General features: G+C 51.9%; 2 protein-coding genes across 4 annotated transcripts in view; one reads left to right on the top strand and one right to left on the bottom strand.

The window, feature by feature from the left end:
* Positions 1 to 6,055: 6,055 nt before the first annotated feature.
* CEBPG (CCAAT enhancer binding protein gamma) lies at positions 6,056 to 6,669 on the top strand. Its single transcript, XM_044922145.1, has one exon. It carries the CDS (start codon positions 6,148 to 6,150, stop codon positions 6,583 to 6,585), a length of 438 nt encoding a protein of 145 aa, XP_044778080.1. The 5' UTR covers positions 6,056 to 6,147; the 3' UTR covers positions 6,586 to 6,669.
* Positions 6,670 to 12,860: 6,191 nt separating this feature from the next.
* PEPD (peptidase D) overlaps positions 12,861 to 20,112 on the bottom strand; it is a 116,020-nt gene continuing 108,768 nt past the window's right edge. For all 3 annotated transcript variants that reach the window (XM_044911485.1, XM_021700755.2, XM_044911486.1), the window contains 3 exons: positions 17,201 to 17,385; positions 14,059 to 14,250; positions 12,861 to 13,145 (listed from right to left, as the gene is read on the bottom strand). In XM_044911485.1, the coding sequence (XP_044767420.1) occupies positions 13,008 to 13,145; positions 14,059 to 14,250; positions 17,201 to 17,385 (515 nt within the window). In that variant the 3' untranslated portion in view covers positions 12,861 to 13,007. The remainder of the gene's footprint in view (positions 13,146 to 14,058; positions 14,251 to 17,200; positions 17,386 to 20,112) is intronic.

Raw genomic sequence — 20,112 nt, 5'->3', positions numbered from 1 at the left:
GCCCGGCCTGAGGCGGCCGGCTGGCCGGGAAGGCCCCGCGCGGCCAGCGGCGCGGGCGGCGGCCCCGCGCGGCGTCTGATGCAACCTGCCGGCAACACCCGGCGGGGCCGCTGAGCTCATCCCTGGCCGCGGCCCAGCGCTGCGGCGCCACCCGCCGACCCCCGCGCTCCCCCCGGGCGCCCCTCGCCGCCGGCCCGGGACGGGGCGGGGGACGAGGTGTACCCCCTCCGGAACCCGGCCTCTGTTGGAGAAACGGGCAGTGGTGACAGGCTAGGCGCGTATGGGCCCCTGGGGATACAGGGTGTTCCCCAGAACAGCAGTAGGTGGACCGTCCCTTACTGTAGTGCCACATCGGATCTTGCCCGCCCCTCCAAGACCGCTCCGTGAGGGGAGGCGAGACTTCGGTTCCGAAGTTAGTAGAGCGCTCAAGTGGGCAGCGAAAGTAGTTGATGTTGAAGTCCGTGACTTTACAGAGCTAATCCCGTGCTTACTTACGGAGCTGTAATTTGAATATCCTGCACTTGACCGCTGAACGAAGTTAGATGAACGTGCAGCTACCACAAGTGGAATAGAAAAGAGAAGGGCCAGAAACGGAGCCCTTCGTTAGCCTGTCGCAGGGAACACAGTCAAGAAAAGAGCTAGCAGAGGGGTCTAGATGAAGAGGATGGAGATGCATGTTTGAGGGGGAAGGATCATGTTCTCCCACGGGGGCTTGTATATTTTTATTCGTCAGAAGGTTTGATTGGTTGGCCTTGTGTCTGAGGTTCATGTTGTAATCTGGCACCTTAAAACGTGTCAGTTTCAGAAAGGTTTTCAGGTTAGTGGGTTACACAAAAATTGGTAGTTCTCTTTCTCAGCCTACACTCAGCGAATCCTTACGTGAAGAGATTGCCCTTGAATTCAGATAGGATAACGCGACTCCCAAATAAATTTTGGAAAGAAAATACTGTAAGGGCTTGCTTTACTAAGAAATTCTGCATCTTAAAGTCCTTGATACTGAAAAGTTAAAATCTGGTCAGCTATAACCACTTGATCAGTATTGGGGATGAGCTATTCTTAAAGTGGAGTCTCTGTTTCTGGGAAAACTTAGTATAAACAAGGCTAAGTAATTACAGGATGCCAGTGAGCTGAAGAATTTTTTGATTTCTTGATTCCTGCTTCTGGTGGGTGCACTTGGCTGATTCAGTCATTTTTAATACCTGCCTGAAAAACAGGAGGAAACAAAATTTCATTTTTTCAGAATATCTTTTAAGTTCTCCAGAGCATAACATGACTGTCAGCAGTTGTCTGATCTTGGAGAGGTGGTTTCTTCTGTAGGGATTTAAACAGCACATGGTGAGTCCCTGGTAAAGACAAATAGGACCTCATGGGGCTGAATTTGGTCTTATGGTCTAGGATTGCCTCACCTGATCACAGTAATGGTAAATGTGGGTAGCCACGATTCCAGGTATATTGTATATTCTTGGGAGTGAGTGCTTCCACCGGTTCTTGTAGGTACATTGGTCTCCTACCTTTTTGACTTTCCAGCCCTATCAGTTAAAATTTTTTTTTGAGTATGATTTCCTAATAGAGGTATATTTATAAACAATGTGTGTACTGTTTTTCTTGTATGTTGTAAATCCTACCAAAGGAAAATTAAAATGATGATGTTAAAAAAAGACAAATGAACGTACATTTTCTCCATACTCCAGTGGGCCACTCATATACTCCCCAAAGGGATGTACCCTCCTTCATGGACCCCCGTGTTGGGTCATGAAGCAAGCAGTGGCAACTAAATAGAAATCCTGCTCATTTGGGTATGTATTGACTTTGTTTACCTTGACATCACGTATAGTACAGAGTTGTCAGACCCTGGCAAAACATACCTAAGAACTTGAGGTTATTCATTGGAACACATAACTGGCTAAATAGAAAATAAAGGTTCTTAACTGAGATGAAGCAAAGACCAGACAAGAAATGTTCATTGTATAGACTGGGCACTCGAAGTATCAAATGGAATTGTATTTTTATTTTCCTGTTCGCCTTTAAGAAAGACCAAGAACTTAGGGTTGGAAGACTATAAGATCTTACTAACACTTTTGATTTAATTGTGGTTGTTTTAAGAGATGTTAATGCTAGAGAATATCATTTCTATATAGGACATTTATAAAAATAAATGTTTTCTCTTAGCCTCTGAGCCAGTATTGGACAAATATTTCTCCAGCACCACCACTCTATGGCTAGCCCTGCACTAGATGCTGGGCATATGGATATGAAGACAGAGTCCTGCCTCTAGCTTAGTCTACAGGGAGCCACATTATAGAGCTGGCATTGACAGAGAAACTAGGGGAAAAAATTGGACAGCCACACAAAGAGAAAGCATGACCATTTAGGGGATTGGTAGTGGTTCGGTATTATTGAGGTGTGAAGCATAAGGGAGCAGGGGCTGGACACTAGCGCAGGTTTGAGTGCTCCATGGGTCTGGCGACAGTGGTTGGAGGGTGCACTGCTAAACCAGAGGGGACGAGTGCCCCCCGGGGAGATGATGTCAGCCTGAGGTAATTCTGTGGTGTTAGGATGGAGAGGGATGGTGGTTGTAAGTTCTTTTGGGAGGTGGGTGGGTGTACAGATTGGGAGTAATGGAGAAACATCTGTGAATATTTTGGAGTGTAGATGCTCACTGAGGAAATATGAGTTAAGAATTTATTTTGGGGGGGGTGCCTGGGTGGCTCAGTCGGTTAAGCGTCTGCCTTCCGCTCAGGTCATGATCCCAGGGTCCTGGGATCAGCCCCGTGTCGGGCTCCATGTTCGGCGGAGAGCCTGCTTCTCCCTCTCTCTCTGCCTGCCACTCTGCCTATCTGTGCTCTCTTTCTGTCAAATAAATAAAATCTTTAAAAAAAAAAATTTATTTTGGGGAGCATGGGGAGGAATATTTGGTTGTATATAATGTGGAGAAAAAAGTGACAGGAGGATTAGGAGAATTCTTGACAAGTTTACTTTCCCAAATGAAACTTAAGAGAAATTTGTTTTACTCATTCTAACCTGAGTTTTCAGTGTGTTACTGATTTGAATGAACACTTCTTGAATTAAGAAATTTGAATTTTAAAAAAATTTACCCAATCAGACCGTCTTTCTTAAGATCCATTGTTAATCTGCAGCATTGGCTCTTAAACCTCAGTGTCAACAGAATCACTTGGAGGTCCCTCTAAAACAAGACTGCTCAGTCCTATTCCTAGAGCTCCTGATTCTTATGTCCAGGGTAGCCTGAGAATTTGCATTTCTGACAAGTTCCCAAATGATGCTGCTGCTGGTCCAGGGACCACACTTTGAGAACTGCTCTTCAGTTTTTCTCCTGCTCCCTGCCTGGATGATTCACATCTAAGGAAACGAGGCACCACCCTGCTTCCTGTGGAATGAACTTTGGAATAGTATTTGTCCACATAGGAGCCAGACTTTCATTTAGGGTTGAATATCCAGATTTGAAATAAACTAATTTTTTTTTTCCCATTGTAGGTGCTCAGTAAGTGTTTGTGGAAGGAACAAAAGCATAAATGACAGTGGAAACTGCAATGTGTAACTTTGGAGGCAGCTATTTTGCTTGTGTAAAAACACAATTGATAATCTGGAGTTAACTCTCTTGGACCATTTGGCCCTTTGACCCCCCCCCTTTTACTTGGTTTACTTTCCTTAATGGATATTTTTTCACTTAAAACTTACTTCCCTGGCTTTGGTTGAGGCACTTTAAAAAAAAAAAAAAAAAGAATCATTTTTGAATTATTTTTATTATTTCCAAGTTTCCTTGCTTACATTTTTACCAATTTGATAGTTTCTTTGTTTTTCAAGCAATGAGCACATCTTCAAAGTACCCCCTACTCTAGTACCCTACCAAAATGAGTCAGGCTGAGGTAGAAGAGCTCTTCCCTATTCCCGTATCTTTGGGTACAAAAATGGGCATGAACATCACTGAATTTGGAGCCTGTATTAAAAGTTTTTAGTGACTTAGGAATAAAAAAGCATAAAGGGGTAGAAAAGAGTTTTTAGTGACTAAAGTTCATGGTGTATTTTCAGAGTCAGAAGGCATCTTACCATTCTATATCCCTCATTTGCAGATGGGGAAATCGAGGCCCAAAGAGGGGAAGGGATAGGTCCAGAGCAAAACCGGGGGAGCCAGAGCCAAGACAAGAATTGACCTGGTTCCTGCTCTGTGCTTTTTGGATCATTTTCTCTTTGAGCTGTCTCTAGAGATTAGCTTTAGAGGTTAAAACCATAATTGGTGTATGAAAAATAAAAAAGTTAAATAAGATGACCGTGATCATGATAGTTGAGACAATCCCAGGAGAAGTGTTAAAGTTTTTAAAAGTCAACTAAAATTCTTATGCTCACTTTACACCAAATAAATAAGCAATAATGTAGGTGGCCACTAACACTATTAGTGGTAAGGTGGCCCAAGTTAATACTGAACTGCCACTGTTTAACTGGAAGAAAAAATAGGCAACATAATAAATTATCCAGGAAGATTGTGAAATGTCCTTTATTGAAGATAGACTCTCTGTAGATATCCATCCATGGTTTGGAAGGAAGCTTTCTCTTTTGCCGTACTTTTGGAGTGAGAACAGATGACCCACTAACTCAGGGCTGCATGCATGGCTTTGAAAACAATTGAAAGTAATGATAATACGGACTTTTTAAAAGGAAAGATTTTTAAAAGCAGACCAATGAACAGTGTTTATACAAGAAACACCTGGCTAATGGTTTGGGTGAAGCTACTGGTGTTTACTTAGTTTTTTCTTAAGAGCTGTGAGGTGTACTCATTTGAGGCATCATAATTCTGGCTCCAGGTTTTATCCACTGATGTAGGTTTAGCAGTTTTGTGAAAAGAGAACGGGATAGTCATAATACTGCTTTCTGAATTTCCAAGAGTGCTATGATTTCTTGGTGGACATGGCTCATTCACTGAGTCAGTTTGTCTTGAAGTGGCCTCATGATCAGATAGGTATGCTTTTGACACATCTTGAGGCAGCTCAAGTGTGTGACCTAGTGGATTGGTCACTCAACTAGTGACCTAGTTGGATTGATAGTAATCCAAGTATGACTAGTTTCTGAAACTGTGGCTTCATCTCTACGGGCAGCAGTGCAAGAACACTCAAGAGTTGGCATTCCGTCTGAGCCGTGTCTGCCTTGTCAAGTGGGTGCCGGCGCACTTTCTGTCTAGCCTCAGCCCCATACTTGCTCTTCCTTGGGTGCATCATTAGGGCTTTTGTTTCTTTCCTTGTGGTTTCAGGTTGCCTGTGTTGAGATGTGTTTATAAATTATGTCAAGAAGGAAAAAAAACCCCACTGTTAGAAGCAGCATGGTGGGACGGGGCAGCACACTGGAGGTCCCAGAGCTCCTAAATCTCTGATCCAAGAAGCTAACTTAGGAAATCTATGTAAACTACTATCTGTGAGGTCATTAAAAACAAAACAAAACAAAAGCCCCCACCCCCAAAAAAAGTCTTTTCAGAATATTCCATAAAGATGTACTCCGGGAGAAAAGTCAAGTCCTTGGTAACTTAGGTCTCTGCATATTGGTGTAAGGAACATGCAGTGATCCTGACGAGTTGTGGAGATCGGGCACTCTGCCGCAGGATTCTGTTTTGACGTGAGCCAACAATTGAAACTTTGTCCCCCTTGCTTTGCAGGTGTCTCTTCTATCATAATTGAACTCAGGTTTTGCGTGTTTCACCCAAACAGCTCAAATTTTTTCTGGCAGATTGCCAAGTGCTATTATTTCCTCTCTGCTACCTAATTAGCGGTATTCTTTTGTTTTTCCTTCCATTTTTGATAACAATCACAGACGGGCAGTACCCTCAGGGATGCAGGTGGGCTGAATTTGGCCTTATGGTGCTCCTGTACTAACTTACCTTTCTAAATTAAATGATTTAGACTTCTGAAACATTGGAACAGTTGGCAGTTGCTGTAGACTTTTCTCAGCATAATCAATTAATGTCGGCCTGCTGTTAGATACATGCAAGTTTAATCTCATTTGATCTTGTCATTTCAAACATTTTAATGCAATTTATTTTTTAACTAGGTACATGTGAAGATTTCTTGGCACCTTAGTGTGGAAACCATTGATCACCTTGCCCTCATTTCTGCCTGTTCTGTGTCAGCAAGAGAGAGTGCCCAAATGAGCAAGATAGCCCAGCAGAACAGTACTCCGGGAATAAGTGTTATTCATACTCAGGCTCATGCCGGCGGCTTACAGCAGGTTCCTCAGCTGGTGCCTGCTGGCCCCGGGGGAGGAGGCAAAGCCGTGCCCCCAAGCAAGCAAAGCAAAAAGAGTTCGCCCATGGATCGCAACAGTGATGAGTATCGTCAGCGCAGAGAGAGGAACAACATGGCTGTGAAAAAGAGCAGGTTGAAAAGCAAGCAGAAAGCACAGGATACACTGCAGAGAGTGAATCAGCTCAAAGAAGAGAATGAACGTTTGGAAGCAAAAATTAAATTGCTGACTAAGGAATTAAGTGTATTGAAAGATTTGTTTCTTGAGCACGCACACAACCTTGCAGATAACGTGCAACCCACTAGCACTGAAAATACAACTTCTGATAATGCAGGACAGTAGACCTCACCCCTTCCAAACTTCACAACTTGTGGCTTGAACGTTAAAGGTGTGACTACCTACATCACTCATATCAACGGCTGAACATTCTTGTTCCATTATTCAAAGACCCACTGAAGGTTGTTTTCTAGGATCAGCACTGAAGAGTTGATTAGCTAAAAATGTTAGTCATGTAATTTGAGTATCTAGTTTTAAATGATACGGATTTTTTTGTGGGGATAAAACCAATTTTTAAGGTATATGGTAAAAAAAAAAGCCCTGGACCTTGATATTCTTAATAAATCCTCACTTCCCAAGAAATGCTTCTTTTATAGGTTGATCAAAGGAATGGGGAACTGGCAGGTCCTGCAGAAGGGTCTTGGTTTTATTGGAGATGATTAATTAGACTAAGAGAAGTTGAATGCCATCTGTGTTAATCTATTTGTGGTTTTTTTCTAAATTATGTATTAAAAATCCTTAGGGCTATAGAAATCGATCACTTTGTAATTTGGAGTGATTTTATGTATAACATAAACCTTGTTTTAGCCCAATTAGTACTGTTTTCCCCCAACAAGTATAAGTTTTTGAGTAGCGGTGCCAGGTTAAGTAAATTCCATTACGTTTTAAAGGCAGTATACAGCCAGTGGCTTAAAAATACTAATGATTAGGAGACAAATAGGTTTCTTAAAAATAAAAGTAAAGCATATTAGAATTATGCTTTCGGGATACCTCTGGGTTATTGGATTGGCATTATTTTGTTTTCTAACAACAAAAAACCCCCAGGAGTTTAGAGAAAGTTGTATCTGTAAACTACAATTTTTGTTTCTGTAGATGCTGGTCAAGTTAAGTAAATATTTTTTGTTTCTGTAGATGCTGGTCAAGTAAGTAAATATTTTTAAAATACCATTTTGACAGCCAAGTTAGTAGACAAATGCCTTAACAGTTTACTGATTGGGATTTAGGTAGCTTCTCCTGTGTCCAAATAATTTCAATGGGGCCATGATTATTAAAGGCAAAAATTTCTTGTGAAGGATCATTTGGCATTTGATCTTAACCAAGTCATTATTAGAAAAATACGTCATCAACTCTATGCCGTCTCCCAAAATAATAGTCTAAGAAAACTTGAAAGTGTAAGGTTTAACCTTTAATTTATTTCACTTAAATACATCTTTTTATATTGTTTTTGTGACATTTCTTTTTCTACTTAGTGGGCTCTTCTAGACTTTTGTACCACTGCTTCTGTTTGTTCATTTGTATGCTTTTGTGTCCCATAAATTATTTTAGAAAGAAAATACTGATAAAACTCAGGATATTGACATTTTTGTTGAGACTAAAAAATGGCAGTCGCTAAAGTCGGGGATCGCTAGGGTCTGGTTTATATCAGTGTTTGTGGTTTTGATTGTCCTTGTTGATTTTTTTTTTTAGCACAATCCTAGCTCAGATTTGTTGGCTTTTGTATATTTCTGTGTGTGTGTGTATGTGTGTGTGTGTGTGTGTGTCTAGGCTGGTGACAAGAGACTGAGTCATATCTGATTAAGAAGTTTGTGTTACCAGGTGTCTTATTTGAACATGGTCACTTAAGGTTTTGGCCATATTGTTTCTTACTAGGACCTGGAACAGTGTAACCAGGATGTGACTCAAGTTGCACCCTTGGGTTGGTACAAAAGTGTGGTCTGTGCTCTTCTGGGCAGGTGAAAATACCACTGTGACCTGCAACTCAGCAAAGCCATTATTAAGGCCATGAGCCTCTTCCACATGTGACTGGAACCCAGTGTTGTTCCATGAGAGCCACTGTCCCAGGAGGGTTAGCTCCCTGGAGAGCCAGGAGACAGGATCGAGGTTTCTCTTAGGGTCTGACATCGGTTTACTTGGGCTGCAGTATCAGTCTACTTCTAGGTTGATAAATGTTTTGACTGACTAGGAGGTAACCCGCAGAATCCTACTGAATCTTTAATAGTTGATTGATGTTATATAATTAACCTATTTAGAGGTACAGTTAGGTCACTTGAATCGTTAAGCGCCTATAAAGGTGTTACAGACATTGTAATCTCTTGTTTACTAAAAAAAAAAAAAGTCTTTCAGAAATTGATGTCCCTATGGAATTTATGGTTACCATTTATATGAACTGACTTAACTGTCTTGGAGAAGAAGCTTTAGGGAAATCATCAGGGGTGTGCACTCGATAACTTCAAATCCGAACATAAGATTGAAACTTGGAAAAATTGATTCAAGCTTTCCTGTTAACCTATGCAAACCAGAACTTTAGCACAAGCCGTCATGTATGCGTAGAACAAAAATATTAACCATTGTCTTGACTGTCTTACTGAAGTGTTTGGGAATGAAAGTTTGCAGTTTGATAGATTTATCAGTATCAAATTGAGGGAAACCAAGTATGGGGAATGGGTAAGTTTAGAGCTTTGGGAATTGTTAAGATGACTTTTGTAACTTCTGTAGGTTACGTATGCACCGTTAGGGTTTGATCTGCCATTGCCGGCAGGTCCAATGGTTTAGGAAGTAGGCTTTAGTGTAAATGTCTAGCTGCATCTGAGTCATCCGAGATGGCTGCTTTGTGGATGGAGTTGGCAGCACGTGGGGAGATCAGAGCAGCTCTTCTACCGTCTGGCCCCTTGCGGTGACTGGAATGTGAGCTCAGATACTTTGGACATTCTTGCTAAGAGGTAGTAAGATAGTAATAAAATATGACCAGATGTTTGAAATTTAGGTCACAAGTGTGAAATCTGAAATTTACATTAAAAAGTAGTATGTGCAATTTAGTATTTGGTATTAAAAGAAATCAGCCTTTGGTGTTTCTCAGCCCCCATTAGAGGGCTTGAAACATACCTGGACAACCCAGGTAGCACTCAGAGTGCTTTTTGATGCCTTAGAAATAGGAAGCAATTTTTTGTTTGACAAAAGCTAGGGAGGAGAAAGTCCATTCTAATAGCTGTTAGAGCTGCCTCTCAGGAAAAAGTCCTTACCTTGTTCTTTTTGTTCCTGCCTTTCCTCAGTTTGTGAGATTACTCTATTTTTTTAAATATAATTTTATTTCTTTCAATGAATTTGAAATAAAAAACTTTGGAATAATGACTGTATTTCCTTGTGGGTTTCTTTCTGTTCGTATCCTGAGGAAGTAGTCCAGATGTCCAAGAGCTCTGAAGAGCAGGCAGATGGTCGGCCGTCTTTCCTGCTGTTCCAGCCCAGGGCAAGGGTGAAGGTCGCTGAGGGTCGGGGGCGGGAGGTGCTTTTGTCCAAGTCTAGATTTCCCTGAATGGATGGGAACGTTATTTCCTCTGAATATAGAGGGCCTCTTCAGTGCTGTTCGTTGTCACGTAGTCTAACCCGGGAATGGGGACAAGGGTGGAGAAGGCAGCGGCGGGCTCGCCTGCTCGGGCGCCTCATGTCTCAGTGTGTGGTTTCCAGTCACACGGTGGTGGTAGAGAGGAGTTCTTGAGGCTTTGAGGCCTCGGGAAGGTCGAAGTAAGGCCTTTCCCCTAGCAGCACAATTTATAGTGTGTACCTCCTCCTCATTGACGTGATGCTGTAGAGTGTCTCTGCAGATGAACGAGGCAATACTGAATCCATGCTGATTTGAGTGTTTCAAGGGAAGATGTCATTTAGAGACTCTTCTGTGATGCATCAGCTTTTTTCATGTCTTGGGACATAGGTTTCTACTTACTGCATCTTAATGACAGTCGTAGTACAGTAATTATTTCTGTGGGTAGTGCATCCTATTTGGTTTTTACAAAGTAGTTGTAATTTGGGAGCCCATAAATAGTTTGTCTTGGGGAATTTTATATAGAGATGATTTGTGAAGGTGCCAGCTTTTTTTTTCAATAAAAGCACCTTTGGACCTGCTCTGTCACTGCCTGGGAGCATCTAGAGTCTGTGTGCATTGTACGTGTACTCAAAGGAGATCGCCAATCCTGAACAGTCTCGTACTGCCACGCGCACTCCTCGCACAACTCTAGGCCTGGAAGCTACGCAGCGGCGCGCACAGGGTCCGGGGTGCAGAACTGGGCTTGGAAGCGAACGGGCCTGTTGTACTTTTCGTGTCGCCCAAATGACTACATCTGGCCCGGGCCTTCCCGCTCCGCCACCTTTCCCTTCTACCCCCTAAATGTGCTCCCCTCCCTCCCCCGCCGCACAGAACCATTGTCCTCTCTTGCCCGGACTTGGTCTCCTTGGACCACTGCCCGTTCTCCAGAACCTTCTGTCATTCCCCACTGCACCCAGAGGGAGACCCCGTCTCCTTGTGACGTGGCTCCCCTCATCTGCGGCCTTGCTTTCCCTCCGTCCTCCGTCCCCCGTTACTTGGCTTTGGCTGCAGGGCTTCTCCAGGCTCGTTTTACTCCAGGCCGCCTTTGAACAGTTCATGTCTGGGTGCCTCATCTTGTCTCGCTTTTCCCTTTCACTCCTTCCTGTCTCAGCGCCCTGGCTTTCTAGACAAGGACAGCCGTTCCTTCACGGCACTTTCCGGTGAAGAGATCTGTGCTTGCTTGTTCAAGGCGAAGCCTCTCAGGATCCCCGAGGCTCGGAGAGCAGGGAGGATGGTTTTCTACTACACCGGCACAGAGTGGCTGCTCAGTTATTTATTGAAAGAATACCCAAACCCTTCCAGGGTTTCAGAAAGGCTTTTTGAGTGCTGTTCCACTTTCTGGAAGGGTCTCTAAGGAGTTTCTGAAGCTGTATGCCTTTCTGCAGAGGTCTGGAGGCATAAGGAGTTGGGTGCATCCTCTGGACCACGGGGTAGAGGGGGCTCTGCTGGCCACCCGAGCCCCGCACCGCCGGAGGGTGTCCTGACTCACCGCCCCGAGGCGAGACCAGTCAGACCTACGCTCCCAGTGCCCCTCTGTGACGAAGAACATGTAGTTAACGGGATTTCCCCTTATTCTTTTGACCTTCTTGCTTGGTAATCACAGAAAATGTACGTGAAACGGGCAGTTTTGGTATGAGGCGTCTGAAGGAAAGGAAGGAGAAAGATGTGACAACAGCCAGCTGTGTTTAACACAAACGAAACTGTCCATTTAGAACGCTAGCCTCACTGTATCCGGGCTTATCCGGGCGCGGGGGCAGCTGAAACCCCGGATGCCAGAACGGGTCCCCCGCAGGTGCAGCCGGGGCAGAGAAACATTGGTGAATGGACACTCCTGACACTCAAGTCCATCACTGCCAACCGCTCGAGGTCACAAATAACTTAGGGACTGCCTGAGCACCGGAGCAAACCTGAAAAAATGGGTGTGATCGATCTGAGGAGCAAACCAGGTAAACTGATCTGGAACCGAGGTGGTCTCATTTTAATGTGGTCACTTTGCAAGCACTTTTGTGTTACTGCCGCAGGAAGAAATCGGTTTGGACTCAACGCTTCAGTGACTTCTCAAAATGTCTAGCTTGGGCTACAGTTTCCCACCCCATCGTGGTTTCATCTCTGGTGTCCCTTCACCTTGGCCCGGAAAGTCCTGGATGAGAGGGCTGTGGAGACACAGGCCTGGATCGGTTTCTCACCGAGCTCCCCCGCTCCCGGGCGGGGGCAGGGCTGCGGGACGGGGGACCTGGGCCAGCAGAGGGGAGGAGAGGCATTGCGCATTCGGCGGGGACCAGGCCCAGCTGGCCCCAGAACACTCCCTGCCTGCGTGGAGTTTGGTCCGCGGGTTCACACTTAGGGAAGACAAACGGTCTCAGCAAACGGAAGCCACTAGAAGGCTCACCTCTACCACGGAGCTGCCCTAGGTGGCTGTGTCGCTCAGGCGGATGCCGGCTTTGCTATGAAAAGGGCATCGAGGACAAGGCCTCCCTGCCAAGTCTCACGTTTTATAGAACTGTGCCTTAAGTGCTGCATAAAAATTGTTCCCTTCAGAAATCTAGCTTTGAGGCAGTAGCCCCGCCCTCGAAAAGGCTTCTTCCTCTAGCGGTTCACCTTTTCATGTGCAAAGGCCCGTGTAGGGTGGCTCCACGCCTGCGCCCCGGCTCCCCGCTCTGCCCCGGCAGCTGCTAGGTGCCTGCGTGCCAGGCTCCGCCGCCGAGCGAGAAAGAACAGAGAGGAAGCTGTGCACAAAGGACCATTTTGGTAAACTTTTTATTGCAAATCCGACTCTGCACATTGATTTTTGAGAGGAAACACTGGAAATGGATCTTCCCGGAGCAGAAGAATGCAAATGACGAGACACATTTTAGTTGCTATCAAGGAGCAGAATTCTTTTCCATTAGCACTTTAAAAGCCACTGTCATTCAAGCAGAGTAAGAGCAGATTCAGGTGTGATCTTGCAGAAGGTTAAGAAAGAGACCCTCCCCCCCGCCCCCCGAGGAAACCACAAGCTCAAACATGGACGCAGCCATGGGATTTCTGAGCACGCATCTCTCGCCGCTCGAGGGCCAGGCAGGAGGCTGCGCATCGTGAAGACAGGTGGCCAGGCTGGGTCCCTGGTCCCACTGGGCACTCCCAGCTGGCTCTACTTGGCGCCAGAGAAGGGAGTAAAGGCCTTGTCACTGCCTGCCATGCATGCTTCGATCTCCTCCACCGTGCGGGGCACACAGGTGAGCAGTTCCATGCCACTAGCAGTCACCACGACGTCCTCCTCGATCCGGACCTGCGTCACAATGACAGACACTCATGGGGGTGCCTGGGTGGCTCAGGGGGTGAGCATCCGACTCTTGGGTGTCGGCTCAAGTCATAATCTCACGGGTCCTGAGATTGAGCCCCGTGTCGGGCTCCACGCTCAATAGGGAGTCTGTTGAGATTCTCTCTCCCCCCTGCCCCTCCCCCTACTTGGGCGTGTGAGTGTGCACGCGCACACTCGCAAATAAATCTAAAAAACTCGGGGCGCCTGGGTGGCTCAGTCGTTAAGCGTCTGCCTTTGGCTCAGGTCATGATCCCAGGGTCCTGGGATCGAGCCCCGCATCGGGCTCCCTGCTCCGCGGGAAGCCTGCTTCTTCTCCCACTCTCCCTGCTTGTGTTCCCTCTCTCGCTGTGTCTCTCTCTCTGTCAAATAAATAAATAAAATCTTTAAAAAAAAAAAAAAAAAAATCTAAAAAACTCTGGGGAAAAAAAGAATGACACACTTTCTGAGCTGGCCTCACGCACCAGATTAGAGGCTCAGACCAGCCGCTGGGTTGGAGGAGCCCCTTCTAAGGAGCGGTCTGTCTTGCCCATGATGGAAGGGGCTGGCCTCCAGGCCTCCATGGGAGGCTGTTGAGACGAAGGCGCCTCCCATGGGGCCATCTGCTCCTGCCACCTGCCCACCCAGTCCTTGCCCCTTGCCCAGTGGACGGGGCCCCGGAGTGGGCAGGGGTTTTGTAGAATCTGTGTCTGTCTTGCTGAGGAGCGAGGCACCGGTCCGTGACAGACCATGAGAAGGCACATGCCGGGTCCTTCTCAAGGGAGGAAGTGAAGACCATCCCCACCCCCACTAGGGCTCCTGTCTCGAGACAAAGGGGTGGCGCGCTGCAGTGTGCGCATGTCGGTGTCCAGGGGGCCGGGATGCGGGGCCTGTGGGCACTCACCCCCCCGAATGCCCGGAAGCGCTGCAGGACCTCGCGGTTGAAGAAGCAGGCACGGGCCGGGTCGGCCAGGGCCTCGTCCAGCAGGTGGTCGATGAAGTAAATGCCCGGCTCCACGGTGAGCACCATGCCTGGCTCCAGGTGCCGCGTGGTGCGCAGGCTCCGCAGGCCGGGCTCATCGATGCGTTCCACGCCCTGTGAGGAGAGGCAGGGCCCGGAGGACGCCAGCGCTGGCACGGATGGAGGGTTCCCGCCGCGGCGGCAGCCAGATGGCCCCCGAGGCCCACCTGCTGAGCCCTCCCTGCTCTCACTGGAGCTGCCACGGGCGCTTCAGATGAGACCCTCCACTCTCCGCAGACACCCCCAGACTTGGCTGGTTCCTGCCTCCCGTTAGCCCCCGCACTGCCTGCGGGGGCCCTGTGGACACCTATGTGCACGCCCCCGGGGCGAGCTGCCCGAGCCGGCCGCCCTCACCCAGGCCCTGTCCCCGCCAGAGAGGGCAGCAGAAGCCAAACTCGGGAAGCCAAAAAAGCTCTTAAGGCGGCTGCAGGGCTTCCCGCGCTGCGTCGTGTCTTCCAGGCAGCTGGAGTGGGAACCGGCCCCAGAAGCACTGGGCCCTGCTCCCCCAGGCCAGGACCCAGGTTCTCCGCGGGGCCTTCCAGGAGGAGGGACAGGTGCTGTCCCCAGGACAGGCGTGACGCTGCTGTGCACACGCACGAACGCGCACGCGCGTGGAGCCTGGGGGCGTGGCCCCAGAGGAGCACACGTGGGGGGCTGGCCCCCGCCCTCGCAGAGCAGGCGACAGTGGCAGCGTGCTCCCTGCAGAGGCACCCTCTCCCCCGAATGCCCACCTGGCCTGGTCCCCTCGATTCACACGGCATCACCAACACCTGTCTCCCCGGGTCCCCGAGGCCGCCGTCCGGCCCCAGCCCCGGCCCGTGAGCACGGGTGGGCAGCGAGCAGGCTTTCCGGTCCGGTCTGAGCCTGCCCCGCCCCGCTCGCAGCTCTCGCCTGGAAGCCCAGCTGCTGGAGACGGAGCTGTCATTTCGGACTGTTTGGGGCCCAAGAACATCAGACTTCAATTAGTGGTTCATGTAAGGTAACCAGAAACAGGCTGGCTCGGCCTCCAGGGCCGGGCACATCAGGGAAGCCTGTGACGGGGATTCCAGGAGGGTGGGGACAGCAGGGCACGCGGAGAAACTTGTGCACGGCCACCCTGACCTGGCATGAGCCAGGCTGGGGCGGAGGGGAGGAGGAGACACCCAGGCACCGTGACCCCTGATGGCTCGCGCTTTGGGCACAGATGCCCATCTGGAGAAGTTCCCGACTCTGTGCCACTTTGTGCCCGGAGGGGCTACGCAGGAGGGCCAGGGACGCACCCCCGTGCTCGGATGAGAGGTGCTTGTGGGGCCGGCCAGTGGCCTTCTGCCATCTCAAGTCTGTGCCTGCCCTGGACACACCCTCCCTGTCCCTCACCTACGTGTTACCCGCTAGGTGCCTGTCTTTCCCTCCACTCCAAGGTTGTCAAAGCCGGGGGCCCAGCAGAGGCAGCAAACTAGTACGGTCAGGTCTCCCTGTTCCCCCTCAGTCACTGTGGGCCCATGTCGGGCCACTCCATGGGCGCGCCCAGGGGAGGGTGGTCTGCTCAGGCTTGTATAGAGACAAGCCCTCCGGAAAATTTCAGGACCGCCCATCCAATTGTGGGTGAGGGGAGAGCGGGAGGGGGCCCTGCCGCGGCCCCCAACCTTTATCCCTTCAGAGCATTAGCTCCCAGGAGTCTCCCACCGCGGGCACGGCCCGAACAGGCCTGGCGAAGCATGGGGGCTGGGCAGTGGAGAGCAGGGCCCCCCCTCAAAGGGGAGAGGCCGAGCCCCCCCGCCCCTCCAACCCTGAGACCTTCCGCCAGGGCAGCAGACCTCCACTTTTACTGGGTTCTGAGCAGAGAAGACCCAGATGTGTCTGGAGGCCTGAAATAAAACAAATGACTTTTATAGGAAAAGCCATATTTTTTTCTACAATGTTTATCTGTCAAAAGAATAGACTCTGTGAGCACAAAGGGCTGCTTACTGGAAAAGATAAAACAGTTTGCTGCCAATTTTCTCTGGTGGAAAAAAAGCGCTCTGGCGACTAATGAATAACGAACCTCAGTTAACAATGTCTGGAAGGCCCTGCTCTTGGCTCCCTGTACACAATGTGATGGATAGAAATTAGGAAATTAAAACTGATTTTGTTTCTCCAAATTTAACTGTTTACACTTGAGGGAAAAAAAAAAATTGAATAATAATGCTCCTCTTGAGCAATTTTTTCCCCCCAAAAATCATTCTTCGTGCTTTCAAAATACCCTGCAGCCAACAGGCCCAGCCTAGTCTTGGCTAACTGGCTGGTGGGCCCCAGGGCGTGCACCGATTGCATAAGCAGCCCCCTGCACCTTGGGCGCCAGGCCAGGCGGCAGGGCCGGGCTCACCCCCGCCCACCCGGGGCCCGGAAAGGCTGCAGCCACCTGCCGGGCAGGGCCTCCCCAAGGCTGGCTGCAAGCGCCCGCTGGGTGGTCCTTTCAAGAATCAGTGGGTAGAAAGGGGAGGGAAAGCCTTGTCTGGAAATGCCCACAGAAGCCTCCCTCCCCTGCTAAGGGTGCCCGGAGGGCCTGCAGACGAGGAGGCCACGGGAGTGTGCTGGCCCGGGGGGCTGGGGCTGCTGCTGGGCCTGTGAGGGGCGCTGGGCTCTGCTAGTCCCAGGAAGGACCCGGGTCAGCCGCCTGACGGCAGTGGCTCACCGCCCCGGCTTGCATGAAGCCAGAGGCAGGAGGACACCATGGTGGCAGGGTCAGCCCGGTTACTACGACCCAGCTTTGGGGTTCCCACTGCTCTGTGGGAACTGCGCGCTGACCTACCACCCCGCAGGGCAAGGGCTCCCCCCAGTACATAGCCCAGGGCCACCAGATGAGGCACACTCTAGGGAGCCCCCCACCCCGCCGGCCCCCCACAGCGGCCAGGGGCCAGGATCAACCACTGGGTGCAGGGCGAGGAGGAGCAGGGGACCCTGTGGGACCCCATTCCTCCCCCTCTTGCTTGTCCTACTACAGCCCAGTTGGCTCCCAGAGCCCCGCCCCGGGGAGGGCCACTCACGGGGACGTGTCCACACTGACCTCGGGGTAGCCTCCCACGTCGTGCACATCAATGCCCAGGAAGTGGCCGAGCCCGTGAGGCATGAACACGGCTCCCAGGTGGGCCTGGCCCATGGCGTCAATGCTACCGCTCAGGATGCCAAGGCGGGTCAGCTCCTCCAGGTGGATGCGGTCGGCCAGGCGGTGCAGGTCAGGCCACCACACCCCTGCGGCTCCAGAGGAGGCTGCAATGAGCTGTGGGGACTGGCCGTCTGGACGGGGCTCCCTGAGGCAAGGTTTGGGGGGCCCACGAATCCCCTGCACGGGCTGAGGCAGGACGGCTGCAAGTGGGTGGCGAGGGGGCCGTGCCCAGGCCAGCTGTCCAGGCCAGGCTTTCCCCGCATAAGTTGGGACCTCGACACCTCTCCTCTCTCCCGATCGTGCCCTCTGGGGGAGGCTCCTGTGGCCCATGGCCAGGCGCCCAGCCTAGGGCTACTCCGCAGCCCACGCCACGTCTGCCCTCGGCCAGAGCAGGCTTCTGGGGCCAGGGGAGCCCGGGAAGACCCCTGAGCATCAGGAGAAAAGCGTCTGTCCCCGGCAGATGGGGGGCAGCCTCAGAGAGCCCCAGACCAATGCTCAGAGCCTCAGGCTGTGGGGTGAGGGCATCCCTGCGCACCCCTAAGTGGGGCTGAATCACCCTTGGAGCTGCAGAGGGGAGCAAAGGTTTCCAGGACGAAGGTGCAGCTGGCGCGGCCTCACGGCCCGGCTGGCACGGGTCTGCGGCCCCGCCCGCTCCGAGCAGGGGCGGACCATCTCCACAGCAGCCCAGACATCCAGGCCCCAGACTGCTGCTCAAACTCATCCTTGCCCCATGCTTCTGAGGCAAAGGTCACCGTGGGGAGCACGTCCCCAGGCACCGAGTTTCGGGGTGTGAGCAAGCTCCGGGGCTCTCAGGCAGCCACCCGCAAAGAGCCTCGGCCAGTGCCAGGGCACGCTGGCCCTGCCCACGGGGCTGGAGAGTCCCCACCGTCAGCCTCACTCCACAGCACCGGGCACTCAGCCTAAGCACCGGGCGAGCCTCAAAGCCGGTGGAGCTCCCTGGCCGGCCCCGCCCCACCGGGCTGAGTTTGGGGCAGGCCACATGCTGGCTGCGGCCAGTGCGCCAGGCCGACATGGCGGGGGCACGCACCCCTGTGCCATGCTCCAGCCAGAGAGGGGGCCAGTGCCGGCCCTCGTGGCCCCCTCCACGTGGGGGGCAACCCTGGCTCCCAAGAGGCATCCCCACGATGCCCTGCCCTGCACACCCTGCATGACTGATGGCGGCTGCTGCAGAGGGGCACCCCGGCACCCCGCACCATCGGGGGCCTGTGCGGGCCCCGTGCTGGCAAGGGCTGGGCCGTCAGGGCTGGGCTCGGGGCTCTGAACCTCTTTGGCTGGCAGGAGGCAGCCCAAGGGCTCCATGCAGGGCAAGAGAGAGGGGTGAGAGCCCACTCGGGGACACAGGGCATCGCCCCTCAGACACGTGCTGGGTGCGAGGCCTGCAGGTGGGCCCCCTTCCCCACCAGGGCAGAGGCCCCACAGTCGGGGTCTTGGGCTGGCTGGAGGCACAGGGCTGACCCAGCCTCCTGGATCCCCGGGGTCCAGCTCTGAGCGGGCGGCTGGGGCTGCACCCTGGTCCATTCACAGGGCAGGGGCCAGCCCATGGCCCCAGGCGCAGGGAGGCCGAGGGGAGAAGACCGGTCTCTAGAGACAAGAGAGCTTCCTTGGAGTCCAGCTCCTGAGGCCAGTCCCGTTCTGTTCCACCTGCCAAAGACCACAAGGTGCCACGGTGGAGGGGGGCGTCCTGGGCTCTGGCTTTACCCGTAGCACAGGAGGGGAGGGCTGGGTTTGAGGCCGTGGAGGCAGAGCCGGATGGGCGGCTCTCCTTGGACGCTCGGGCATCCTCAAATGGAGAGCTGGGCACCGGGTCCCCGCTCAGCTGCTCGCTCGCCGCCGTGAGCCCCAGATGCCTCCCTTTGTCACACACAGCTGCGACGCTGGTCTTAGAAAGCCAGCCGCAGAGGTTCTGGCAGTATCCCCCCAAAACTGTCATTGGCCCAGCCAGACCCCGGTTCAATCCTTGATGTTGGCTGTGCTCCTGGGGCACCAGCCCGAGCCTTGTGTCCCCACTCCGCCCCGAGGCCGACCCGCTCTACCTCACCGTCCCCAGGCCAGGCCACCTGTCACACATGCTCATGGAGGCCTCTCTGAGTCACCCTGCCGCCTGAGACTCCTCAGTCCCCGGGGCTCGGCCCCAGTGGGCCCTGCCCTGGACAGCCCTTCCCCAGCAAACTCTCCCCCCTGGTCCCGGTTAGGCCCCTCCCTGCACCTTGTCCCCTAGCCAGGCCTGCCTGCTCGCTTCTCCTGTCGCTGGACCAGAGAGCCGCTGCCTCCCCTGGGCACCCCGGGCCTGGCCTAGCGAATGCTGGTTCAAGGGAGGATGCACAGCAGGCTCGTCCCTAAGTTCTGCTCCCGCCCGGAGGCTCTGGGCCTGAAAGCGCCCCCGCGCAGCTCTGCACACTTGCTCCCGGCTGGCCTGGCCCCCGGGGCTGAGGAAGGGCGTCCCGTGCACTGGCTGACACCCCAACTCCAAAGCAACTCCGCTTCTCTTGGGCAGGGGCCTTTTCCGGTGGCCAAAGGGGAGCCCCAGGAAGCAGCCTGACGTCAAGCCCGGCGGACTTCCAAGTGGGCTGCGGCCTCGGCATAGCGGGGAGTCAGGTATAAATCAAGCTCCCTGCCGGCAGCTCGGCTCCTCTCCTGTCCTCCTGGGGCCGGACGCGAGGGCCAGGGCGGTCCCCACGGCGCCTCTAGTCCTCCTCGCCTGCGCTCCTCGGCCGGCCTTGCACACGCTCTCGTGGCTGGCAGTGGGCGGCTGCCTGCGTGTGGTTAGGGTTGTGACAGTGATTCAACCTCCA

Source organism: Neomonachus schauinslandi, chromosome 16 (assembly GCF_002201575.2).
Source record: "Neomonachus schauinslandi chromosome 16, ASM220157v2, whole genome shotgun sequence".
Taxonomy (NCBI): Eukaryota; Metazoa; Chordata; class Mammalia; order Carnivora; family Phocidae; genus Neomonachus; species Neomonachus schauinslandi.
The sequence above is the reverse complement of the archived record's forward strand: the minus strand, read 5'-3'. Positions and strand labels throughout refer to the sequence as shown.

What these genes read in the sequence shown, in the direction of transcription:
- CEBPG (XM_044922145.1), top strand. Translation starts at nt 6,148, where the DNA reads ATGAGCAAGATAGCCCAGCAGAACAGTACTCCGGGAATAAGTGTTATT.